Source organism: Berghia stephanieae, chromosome 7 (assembly GCF_034508935.2).
Source record: "Berghia stephanieae isolate SIO BIC M18660-M18661 chromosome 7, UCSD_Bste_1.3, whole genome shotgun sequence".
Classification (NCBI taxonomy): domain Eukaryota; kingdom Metazoa; phylum Mollusca; class Gastropoda; order Nudibranchia; family Aeolidiidae; genus Berghia; species Berghia stephanieae.
The window spans coordinates 22,678,753-22,691,252 of NC_088366.1; the positions used below are offsets into that span (position 1 = coordinate 22,678,753).

General features: G+C 32.0%; 1 protein-coding gene across 4 annotated transcripts in view; it reads left to right on the forward strand.

Moving 5' to 3' along the window:
- The window catches only part of LOC144976893 (dynein axonemal heavy chain 5-like), an 87,601-nt gene that overhangs the window by 56,658 nt on the left and 18,443 nt on the right, over window positions 1-12,500 (forward strand). For 2 of the 4 annotated variants that reach the window (XM_078921453.1, XM_078921451.1), the window contains 11 exons: window positions 280-389; window positions 934-1,380; window positions 1,724-1,887; window positions 3,708-3,830; window positions 7,298-7,367; window positions 7,758-8,011; window positions 8,767-8,920; window positions 9,569-9,733; window positions 10,407-10,633; window positions 11,381-11,499; window positions 12,227-12,354. In XM_078921453.1, the coding sequence (XP_078777579.1) occupies window positions 280-389; window positions 934-1,380; window positions 1,724-1,887; window positions 3,708-3,830; window positions 7,298-7,367; window positions 7,758-8,011; window positions 8,767-8,920; window positions 9,569-9,733; window positions 10,407-10,633; window positions 11,381-11,499; window positions 12,227-12,354 (1,961 nt within the window). Of the gene's footprint in view, window positions 1-279; window positions 390-933; window positions 1,381-1,723; window positions 1,888-3,707; window positions 3,831-5,148; window positions 5,272-7,297; window positions 7,368-7,757; window positions 8,012-8,766; window positions 8,921-9,568; window positions 9,734-10,406; window positions 10,634-11,380; window positions 11,500-12,226; window positions 12,355-12,500 lie in introns of all 4 variants that reach the window. The other 2 variants (XM_078921452.1, XM_078921450.1) reach the window with 1 other exon arrangement.

Genomic DNA, 12,500 nt, shown 5'->3' on the forward strand with positions numbered 1-12,500 from the left:
ACAGCCGAGATTGCAAAAGCATTGAAGAGAAAGAAAAAGACAATTTTAGAGCCAGAAATAGAGGAAAATCAACCAAGATGGTTTTGGAAACTACATGGGATTTAAGAAGAGATAAATAATTAACCAAGTTTGTTTTATTTTATATAACATAAATTACGAAAGGATTAAAAAATTTAATCAAAATAATAAAATCAGGATTTAATCCTAATTTAAACATAAAATACAAATAATGTAAAATATGACTTGTTTGTTTTTCCCTTCAACATTTGTTGTATCCAGGTACCGCTAAGACTGTAATGATCAACAAATACTTCACCAATTACAACCCAGAATTCCACATTGCCCAATCTGTCAGCTTCTCTTCAGCCACCACACCAATGATGTTCCAGGTAACCAAATTGTAACATAGACTCTAAGGAACAGTGAACAACACAAAACAACGGGGAAAAAATAAATGAAAAGAAAAATCACAGAAATAAAATGTAACCAAACCAGAAAAAAAAAAACAATAAAACTTCTAAACAGGCCTTTTCCGAAATCTTAGTCCTGTGCCATAAATGTGACCCATCGGATCAATCTGGTGTTATGTAGGAGTGAGTGAGATGAAGAAAGTTGAATTTAAAGCTAAAATAATCAGAAATAGGAAATTTATTTTTGTATTATTATTTTCTTTTTACAGTTTAAAAAACAAGTCACACTCTCCCCACTGAAGACTTTTATTATAAATCAAATTTATAAAATAAGAATTAAACTGAATTTCTAGTGTATCAATTCAATCCAACATGATACTGTTTTGAGACTGTTGGTCACAAAGTGGGCCAAATCTTTTTTACTATTTCAATCTAAAATGCATTTGTTGTTGCTCTATCCTATACTGGAGTTGTCATTCTATGTAAAATGTTATTTACCATATATTCCTTATTGAATCAACAGCGTACCATTGAAAGTTATGTGGACAAGCGTGTCGGTACCACTTACGGACCTCCTGCTGGAAAGAAGGCCTCTGTCTTCATTGACGACATCAACATGCCAGTGATCAATGAGTGGAAGGACCAGATTGCTAATGAAATTGTTCGACAGCTGATGGAAAATGGAGGATTCTACAGTCTTGAGAAACCAGGAGATTTCACCACCATTGTGGACATGCAGTTCTTAGCTGCTATGATTCAACCCGGTGGTGGTCGTAATGACATTCCACAACGTCTGAAGAGACAGTTTGCCATCTTTAACTGTACTCTGCCATCAAACCCATCCATTGATAAGATCTTCTCTGTGATTGGGTTAGGCCACTACTGTAAGGAGAGAGGCTTCAATGATGATGTCATTGAAATGGTCAGGAGTCTTGTGCCCGTCACCAGAAGGTTGTGGCAACTAACCAAGGTTTGTATGATTTTGTGAATCAATATTTTGTGGTTTTGTTTATCATTATCATCAAATTTATCGTTGTCATCATCATCTTCAATCATCATTATCATCCCTATCAATTTCATCATCATAATCATCATCATCATCATCATCATCATCATCATCATCATTATCATCATCATCATCATCTTCATTATCATTATCTTTAATATCAATCAAATACAAACTGAATTGTAAGCAAGATAACCGGTTTTGTTAATTGTAAGATGCAAACATTTTTGATTATTAAAAAAAATAAATCTCAATTGTGAACTTTATGTGTATAAACATTTTTTAAATACTCATCATCACACATTAGACCAAGATGTTGCCTACCCCAGCCAAGTTCCACTACATCTTCAACTTGAGAGATCTCTCTCGTATCTGGCAAGGAATGCTCAACACAATTAGCTCTGTGATTACCACCCCTAAAGTGTTGATGAGTCTTTGGAAACACGAATGTTGCCGTGTCATTGCTGACAGGTGGGATAATATTGTCTGTAAATTAATAAAATGATAATTATAGTCATGTTTATTCATGTGGCACAACGTATCCCCTTTGAAAGGCTCCGTAGGACGTTTCCATTTTTGAAGTTTAGGAAATCAAAATCATGAATTTTTCCTTTTTTATAGGGATCAAATAAACATCAGATTAGTATAGGTTGGTCTTTAAATTCTCTTCTACTACACAAATTAATGACAAGCCGTTTCTTATCACAGAGCTGTAAAATGTTTTTTGGGACTGTCAACTTGTAAACGTTGCCTGAGTAGAAGATCCTAGTTTTCTGACCCAAAGACAGATTTGTAGATTTCGAGGTCCCATTGTTATGTGTAATTCTTTCCTTAACGAGAAACCAGTGCATAAATGAGTTACCTAATCATATCACTTTTGTTTTAAACATGAGACGTGCCAAATGTCGACATCTATAAAATATTGTATATATATACTTAATCCATGGCTAAAGTTTTGATAGCTACTTTTGGTTTAAAATATTTTGATTATCAACATATTTTACCCCCTCAAGTATAAAATGGCTCAATTAGTAGAAAACTCTTCACAAGCAAAGGCTGGGATATTTGCTGATCCCTCTGATCACCCAGGCGTACTTAAATAGCTGGGTATGTATGATACACACAGGAAGTAGCATCTGGTGGCTGGATAGCATTGCAAATGTTGTTTTAACGCTAAAGACATTGGGATAAAATCCGGCTGATCATTGATCATTTATTATTTGATTACTGAATGATTAGCCAGAAAACTGGCAAACAAGTTAGAAGTTTTAGAAGTTGTGATCACATTTATGTAGGTCATTTTAACTTCTTTTTTTTTTTTTGCATTGTGAACGATGACGGATGACATGAAAAGAAAATTGTCTCAGTCATATATTTTATTGAAATTAGGAATTCATTTTAATGTTTAAAGAATGCTGAAGTATTCATTTGTCTTGTGATATTATATGTTTCTTATCTACAGTGTGACAACTAGTTTGAAGATCATATTTTATATATTTGCATATAATATTTGGTTTTAGATATATGTGACTATTCATCAAAAGTTTATTTTTCAGAGTCAAAAATCGAGGAACAGGCACTGATGCAGAATGAAAATCTGAAAAGTTGTGTATTAAAATTGTAGGGAATAAAAAAAAAGCAGAAAAAAAAACGAAATAAATGAAATAATCTGCCTTTCTTGCCCACTGAATCAAAGAGGTCTGATCTAGACAACAATGACTGGATGTCTTCTTGTCATTAGTCTTATCCACACACACACACACACACACACACACACACACACACACACCACACAAACAAACAAACAAACACACAAAGCTCTCCTCTTCTTATTAAGACTTTTATTTCTATCGAGAAAAAAGGAATGTAAAAGCTTTAAAATAAAAAGAAACAAACATGTAACACGGACAGCTTTTGGTTCAAACCCTTTTTCGACCATCAACATCTACAAACAAGTTAGACAAACTCTTATGCAATACATAAAAATCAGATGAGATGACAGTAGATTTACTCCCATCTTTGTGCATCGTATTTATTAGTGTTGATATTGCTTATATTCTTGGTTGGAGATATTTTGAGGTCAAAAAGTTCTTTGTTACATTTCTATATTATAAAGCTATTGCATTTACCATTGTATTATAAAACTCACTTCGACTTTTACCTTTCCTGAATTCTAGCACTAACTCTTTGAGTGCTATATAAATGTATTCATCAATTGTCACTTTCTGTCACCGACTGTAAATTTACATTTGAAACATTGATTGTAGCTTCATGTCACTGACTATATACAGATTTACCAGCATGGAAGAGACACACTGGCTGACCAAAACTATGTCCAGAGTTTTACAGGAAGAAGTTGGCGACACCGTGGCTAGTTATATTGACAAAGCAGACCTCTTTGTTGATTTCTTGAGGTAGCCTATAATACACGATTTGTTGTCGACTGCCAAGACTAGACACCATGAATGTGTAGTGCTGTGTGCATCACTCTAACTCTCACCAGCCATGGAATTCTAATTTTTTCTCTCACATTTTTTTCTAAATTTGAAAAAAAACAAACCCAGTTGACAATTATTGCTTGATGTTTTAGTTTTTAATTCAAATTTTGCATGATGTTTGTATGTAGAATTTAGCTAGTGAATTTGTGTTACTATTTTTTTAAAATCTATACTTTATGTTTTATATTGGTAGTTTAGACTAATTCAGTTTTTGAGATATTAATCATTTGACTTATCTTTTATCTATAGCAAACAAATTTTAGCATGCAATCATCTGTTTTCCACCTTTTTATTCGCATGCATCAGTCAACGGCTGAGATGGACTCTGTGACCCTGACAGACTAACTATTCTCACTTTATTTTTATTTATAGAATCCTTGTTTGAACTTTATTTTTGCATGTTGTTCATTAGAATTTTGTATATGAAAATACTATGGAATAAATACCCGAATGGAACAGCGAATCTGATATTCAACGGGATTTTTTTTACGGCTGCGTTTTATATTTAGATTTGTTGACTTTTGCTTTATCTTTAAGAAATATTTCAAGAGTTTTTATAGTAAAACTAGAAAACATAAAATCAAATATATATAAATCACTGTTATTTATTCCATAGTTCACATTAACAAAATTGACAGATTTCTTCCCACAGTGCGGAGACTCATGATGACACTTTCCACATTTAACTTCACATTATTTGCACGATGGCTTTTCATTGATTGTCAACGTGACTGGTTGTTTCAATTTGCCAAATCTAACCTCTTGAACTGCAGTTTTATTGAATATGACTTTAAACATTTACTGATTTAGCAATGTCTTGAAAATAATGATTTAAGGACAGGAGCTAAAATATTATTCCAAAGTGACTAACTATTGATTATTTTATATAACTGATTGATTGTTTTTCAAAACACACAAAAAAAAAACCAATGTGACAAGAGATACCTTAATCATGTCTTATATTTTTTATACTTTTGGTCTTGTTGGAGACATTGAAACTTTTTCTGAAAATCCATCGTGCTTTAACAAATTTGATTCTACTTTTGTTAGTGACTTTATTTATAGTTTCGTTGTTTTGTTTTACTTTTTACTTTTGCATTCACATCACTATAGTTAGAAAATGTGTTGCTTTTTATTTTTAACTTTCACTTGTGTGTGCTAACTCTAATCATGCTTTATTTGCTATGCCTGCGTGTTGTCTTGACACACCAACCACAAACTACACACTGTTCAGATTTGTGAGAGTGGAAGATCTCCATTGGTTTGAGAAAACTGTTCGACGTGTCATTAACGAAGAGATGGGAGAGGAATCCGGGGAATTGGTTGCAGACAATGCCTACTTCACTGATTTTATGAGGTTGGAATATACTAGCAATGTATCGTTGATAATCTTGATGATGATGATGATAATGATAATAATAATAATAATAATAATAATAATAATAATAATAATAATAATAATAATAATAATAATTATAATTAATAATAATAATAATATAGATCTTTATTGTCCATAAATGTGCAATTTGTCATTTAGTTACACTGTTATACGTATATGATAACTATAACATTGAACAGATATTTCACTCCACTTATTCTCTCTCTCTCTCTCTCTCTCTATCTCTCTCTCTCTCTCTCTCTCTCTCTCTCTCTCTCTCTCTCTCTTCCTCTCTTTATTTCACGCGTGCGCTATACACAACATAAACATATTCATTTCGTTTTCCATTTGTTACAATTGTGGCAATTCGACACCAAATATTATCATCATTATCAATTGGTCGATTAATCTAACATTAAATAAATTAATCAGTCAATCAGTCAACGCATCACTCCGTGGTTTTGCTGTACCATATGAAATATTCAACATTTTTATTGCTGATGGAACGAACGTTGATTTATACTTGTTAGTTCTACATTTAATCTGACAAAACCTTCTCCCAGATGGTAAAAGACTAAATTCATGGTATAAAATATGTTTTTTATTGTTGTTAATTGAGAAAGCTTTCCTTTCTATTGCTTTCCATGAATTCTTTCTACTCCATCAAGAGGATGGTTTATTATGATGATGATGATGATGATGATGATATTTGATACTGTGATAATATTAATGATGATGATCGTTCATGAACTAGATTAATCTTTTTCATCAGTAGTTTTTGAATGACTTACGTTGACGTGCTTTATAAGTAAATTCACCACAGTAGAGAAGGTAGTAAACATTTTTTAATGAATTAATCTACTTTTATTAAGTCCAAATTCGTATTGTTAGATAAAATTTTTATTACCAAAATTCTATATGAAGGAATATTAACCCCCTAATTTCATTCAAACCTTTGAAATGTTTGTCATTTATAGTAGAAAGATGTATTTATTTATACAAGTGTTAGCATTACATTTTTAATCGTGATTTTATTTATAGATGTGGTTTAGATTTTTTAAAACAATTTACTTTTAACATTCAAAATTGATCACCGTGAACTTGATGCCTTATAATATTATGACCGTTGAGAATTTAACAACTCTTGGTTCCCGAGCACGAGATATATTAAGAACTTTGAAGGAATATTAATTAATAATCTCAAGGCCAAAATGTTGTTTCGAAAAATCAATTATTGTCACTTTTTTTTTTGTACTGAGAGCTGCGAGTTTTTTAAATTTCAAGTAATCAGATCTGAGCATGTTATCCTCCAGATATAATCATATTCAATCTTTTTTCAAGCCAACTGCATCCGTCTCAAATAGCTGTAGTTTATATTCATGAATTGGATGAACGCCTTACTTGTCAATTAAAAATCTTTATTTAAAACATTAAAATTCTTAAATAACATCAAAATAACTTCTTTAATGAATTTGTTTTTACAGTTTTATTATGTAGTTGAAGTAACAATTTCAATATTCAACATGTAGTTGAGATGTTTTCTTCTTATCAGTTGGATTATTATCAGTTTTGATATATATGCCCTTTTTTCTCACTTTTCCTTCTTTAGTTAGGGGAATCAAATGTTTCTGATAAATATATTCTCAAAATTTATATTATATTCAATTAAAATCTCGCATTTTTAAAATGACCGATAAGATAAATCCAGTAGGTTAAAATTTCAATGTATTTGTAACCCTGCACGTCAATCTGGTATTTTGTCAGAATGGACTAAATGAAGAAAATTGAATTATGAAATGAAATTATGAATTTTGAGTTTTATGAAGTTTAAGAAACAAAACTCGCGTTCCTAAATAAGGGATTAATTTTGACTCAGATTTTACAATTTGAGCTTAAAACAGAATTTTAAGCATCAGGTCCTTTGTGAGCTTTTATTTTTTCAAATATTTTAAATGTGTGTCTTAATTTGATAACATGTTCCTATTGATTACAATGACTTTATCAGGGATGCACCAGAGGCCACGGGAGATGAGCCGGAAGATGCTGACTTTGATATGCCTAAGATTTATGAACCTGTGAGTTGAAATGTTGTCTGTGTTTCTCTCCTTTAATTAAATAATTAATTATAGGACAATTTGAGTAAGTGAATAAATAAATTAATTAATCAATTTATTTATTAACTAATAAATTAATTAATTAATTAATTAATTAATTAATTAATTTATTTATTTATTTATCCATTTACTCAAATTTTCCTTGTGTCAAAATTCTTTTCTTTTGAAATTTATTTTTTGTAGCTGTATTAAAGAAATTATAATGCTTAGATATCGTAGACTTGGTGAATTAAACCATGACAATGAAAACGATGATGCTGATGATGATGATGATGATGATGATGATAATGATGAAGAAAGTAATAAAAAATGTAATGATTGACTAATTTACTGAGAGCATTTCCTCATCAGATTGAAAGCTTCAACCAGCTGGAAGAGAGACTGCAATTCTTCCTACAACAATACAACGACAGCATCCGTGGAGCTGGAATGGATCTCGTCTTCTTCAAGGACGCCATGACCCATTTGGTCAAAGTGTCACGCATCATTCGGACACCCAGAGGCCACGCCCTCTTGGTTGGTGTGGGAGGTTCTGGTAAACAGTCCCTGACACGTCTGGCTTCTTTCATTGCCGGCTACAAGACCTTCCAAATTACATTAACAAGGTTGGTACATGTATGAGTCCTTCAGAGCCATTTGGGTCATAGAGCCAGAGTTTACCCCCATTTCTATAGCGTGAAATGGACAAAAACAATTGCTTGCTACCCTTTGGATAGGAAGCTAGTCTATCGCAAAGTACTTTCCACCAGATCTAATGGATCCAGTTGCCCAATCACTGCTGGGTGGACAGGGGGGTCATTGTGTGTGAAGCGAGTGCTCAACCAAGCTACCAGGACCCCCATATGGGTAGCATTAGAATTTTAAGCAAATAAACTTTTCACATCAGATCAATTTAACCTCAAGGTCATGTCTGCCTAAAATTTCAATTTAAGACAAATCACAAGACTATTCTTCAATTACAAATGAATTTGTTTATGTTAAAAATGTCTTTTTTTTAAATATTACCTTTAAAACAAACTTATGAAGACTTGAGCCGAGAAAACTGTTGGCCTGATGGTGGCATTATTGTGTAAAGAATTAATAAAATCTCTCTAGAGCAACTTGCTTCGCTTGATTGGGCGTATGTAGAAATCTCTCTCTCTCTCTCTCTCTCTCTCTCTCTCTCTCTCTCTCTCTCTCTCTCTCTCTCTCTCTCTCTCTCTCTCTCTCTCTCTCTCTCTCTCTCTCTCTCTCTCTCTCTCTCTCTCTCTCTCTCTCTCTCTTCACTGATCCTGCTAACCTGAATCCTTGGTCAAATACGTCACAATACAATATTTCACTGGATGCTTTGAATATTTAATATGGTGGATTATCTTTGCAGGTCCTACAACGTGTCCAACCTTCTTGAAGATCTCAAATTCTTGTACAGAACAGCTGGTCAGCAGGGCAAGGGCATCACCTTTATCTTCACTGATCAGGAAATCAAGGATGAAGGCTTCTTGGAATATCTCAACAACATGCTGTCCTCTGGTGTTGTGAGTTATGCTATTCTTTCTCTCAATTAAACAATCATTCTAGGTGTCAGATGTTTAACTTGCGTCTCTATAACTTTCGAATTGCAAATCTCTCTCAGTTGACTGTTGTCAATGACTGACTATTTTTCTTTCTTTTTTTTATTATTTTTTTTTTGAAATATATGATTGAACAGAATTCAAAAAGCAAAATTTTGATATGTTTTCAGATATTTACACATGATACTTATACCTAGTGTTAAACTATCATTCGGAAACAACGAAATCTTATATCAATAATGCAGCAATCCTTTGGAAATGATATCCTACAACTTTCAAACTTTAAAAATTATTGCATCACTCTCATTAAAAATAATCACCAGACTCTAAGGCACTTTATAATATAATTCCCTTTGATTTCATATTATAAAAAAAATCATTGAATTTATTACATAGTATGAAATGTCAATACTGTAAATTATGAGAGAAACAAAAATCGCTTATTCAAAATAATCACCAGACTCTAAGGCACTTTATAATATAATTTCCTTTGATTTCATATTATGAAAAATAATTGAATATATTACATAGTGTGAAATATCAATACTATCAATTATGAGAGAAACAAAAATCAAATTAAATTTAATCACTATTAATTTTCCTCCTGTCCAGGTATCCAACCTGTTTGCCAGGGATGAGATGGATGAAATCTTGGGCGAGTTGGTGCCAATCATGAAGAAGGAATTCCCCAGACGTCCTCCCAGCAATGAGAATCTCTATGAATATTACCTATCCAGAGTCAGAGCTAATCTCCACGTCTCGCTATGCTTCTCTCCAGTGAGTTCATTCTTTAAGAAGATAGGAATTGTTTTCTTCTGTCTTCAAATTCAAATCATTTGATATACAATTTATATATGATTTTCTTGAATGATATTATTTATAAAGTTTTAAATACGTTTTTTTTACCAGTCAAACTGCTTGGTGTCAATATTATAGCTGATATCAATCAAGAATCATGAACAATTTTTTTCAGTTTTATTGTCTTCTTCTCTCTATTTTTATTAAACAATATTTATTAAAGTGTTTATCAAGTGTCCCCATATAAATATACAATCTTATTGGTACCGTTTTTAGTTCTATGAATACATAAAACTGAGTTAAAAGATAAAAGAGAATAAGAAGAGCGTGTTCTAAATCTGATTATCTTATCTGAAACGAAACAAAAAAAAAAAAGAATTTTGGGTTGTTTTTTTGTTTTATTTTTGTAATGGATTTTTAATGATAGCAAATTGGATTTGTTTGACAGGTGCACTATATAACTTAATTTCCCCTTTTTATGCGTAGTGTCCTTAGAATACAATGGCATACTTTAAGCTCTTTTTAATTACCATAATAGATTGGAGAATAATTCTTCTTCAACAATCCATCTCTGTATGCTATGCGGATAATATATAATTTTATCTACTATTATTTTGGGTAGGATTATAAGCAATTTTTTCTTCACTTTAAGGTGGGTGAGAAATTCCGAGGACGGGCCCTCAAGTTCCCTGGTCTGATTTCTGGTTGTACCATGGACTGGTTCCAGAGATGGCCCAAGGATGCCCTCATCGCTGTGGCAGATCATTTCTTATCTGAATTTGAAATCGTCTGCAGTGCAGAAATCAAGAAACAGGTTATCCAGACGATGGGTATCATTCATGACGGTGTGGCTGAGAGCTGTCTGGATTATTTCCAGAGGTAAATCAAAGTAGTTTTTGTACCCACCCATTGGATAATATGTCATTGATTATTTCTGTTTTATTTTACTCACTGGAAAAAAAAAGAATTTCAATACTCGTAAGTGGTGTATTTTATTCAATATAGTTTATTTTCCATTATATCACTCATTCACTCCATTTTTTTGTTATTATTATATTTGTTCGTAGATTTAATTATTCTTTCATCTATTGGCTCGTTTTAAATTAATTCATTAATTCATTAATTCATTAATTAATTCATTCATTCATTCATTTGTTGATTCATTCCTTCCTTCATTCATCTATGTATTCATTAACTAATTTATTCATTCATTTAATCAATCAATCATTCACCTACCCAATCATTAATCGATATCATAATCAATTCATCTATTCTTTTATCAAACCATTTGTTTTTTGGGGGTGTTTTTTTTTATGTTGTTGTTGTTTTTGTTTTAGCTTCATACATTATATTGCTTAATCCCATCCATGTGTGCATTATTTTCATCATGCTCTGTTTTCTCTAAATTTTCCTTCTCATTTGTCAGTAAATTGAGTAACTGATGAATTGATAGACTCTATTTTATGTCCATTCTCTTTCTTTCTTTTATCTATTCATTATGATTAAATTTATTCACTCACCCATTTGTCCATCCACATTCATACTTAAACACTGCTGTAGACTTGCATTCACATCTCAACCCACCAAAACCCATTATCAGATACATCAACTATTTATTCCTTTCAGATATCGTCGTTCTACTCACGTGACCCCCAAGTCCTACCTGTCATTCATCAACGGCTACAAAACTGTTTACCAAGAAAAGAAGGACATGATTGGAGAGATGGCTGATAGGATGAACACAGGTTTGTCCAAAAGTTTCAATACTTTACTCTAATCCAATCCAATCCAGTCCAGTCCAATAATTTGCTTCTATGCTGAACGTGTATGCGATATTATGCTGATGTGAGCAGTTTGATTTGTGTTTTATAAGCCCTCTGATTCAGAGCTACCACAAGTGAATTCTAAGACACGATTCCATAATTCACATGGAAAAGTGATAGAAATACAATTTTTCGTCATCATGTCTTGCTAACATTTTTGTTTCTGTAGCCAAATTCAGGAAATAAGTGGTTAATTATATCTGCTAAGGAAAGCTGTATACGTTACAGTTGATCTGCTGTATGTTGTGAATGCTCTGTCTAAATTTGATTCTTTCAAATATAAATCAAAATGTTGAATCAAACGACAAAAAAATTATATTATTATATTATTATTATTATTATATTATTATTATTATTATTATTATATATTATTATTATTATTATTATTATTATTATTATTATTATTATTATTATTATTATTATTATTATTATATTGGGGGATTATATAGCTTAATTATCTGTAAGTGATTGAGTAAGAATGAAAATAAGGATGGGAGGAACAAGTGGCTATTTTCTTACATGTAAAATATAACATGGAAGTTACATTTTTGGCAGCATGTGGGGAGGAATAGTCAATTCTTAAAGTTAGATAAATAAGAAATAAAGATCACATTCTTTTAATATTCTTCTTTAATCTGTATTACTCCAGGTTTGGAAAAACTCGTGGAAGCATCCCAGGCCGTGGCTGAGTTGAGTAAAGAGCTGGCTGTCAAGGAGAAGGAATTGGCTGTGGCGTCTGCTAAGGCAGAAACTGTCTTGAAGCAAGTGACGGTTCAGGTATGGTATTCTCTATTGGAGAGTTTCAATTTCAAGAAGGGCTCGGGGTGAATTGACTAAGTGGTTTAGCATTGCACTGTTAATCGTGGTATCCGAGGTTTGAGTCCCACTTCAAACAATTTTTTCCCATGGGCGATATTATTTAA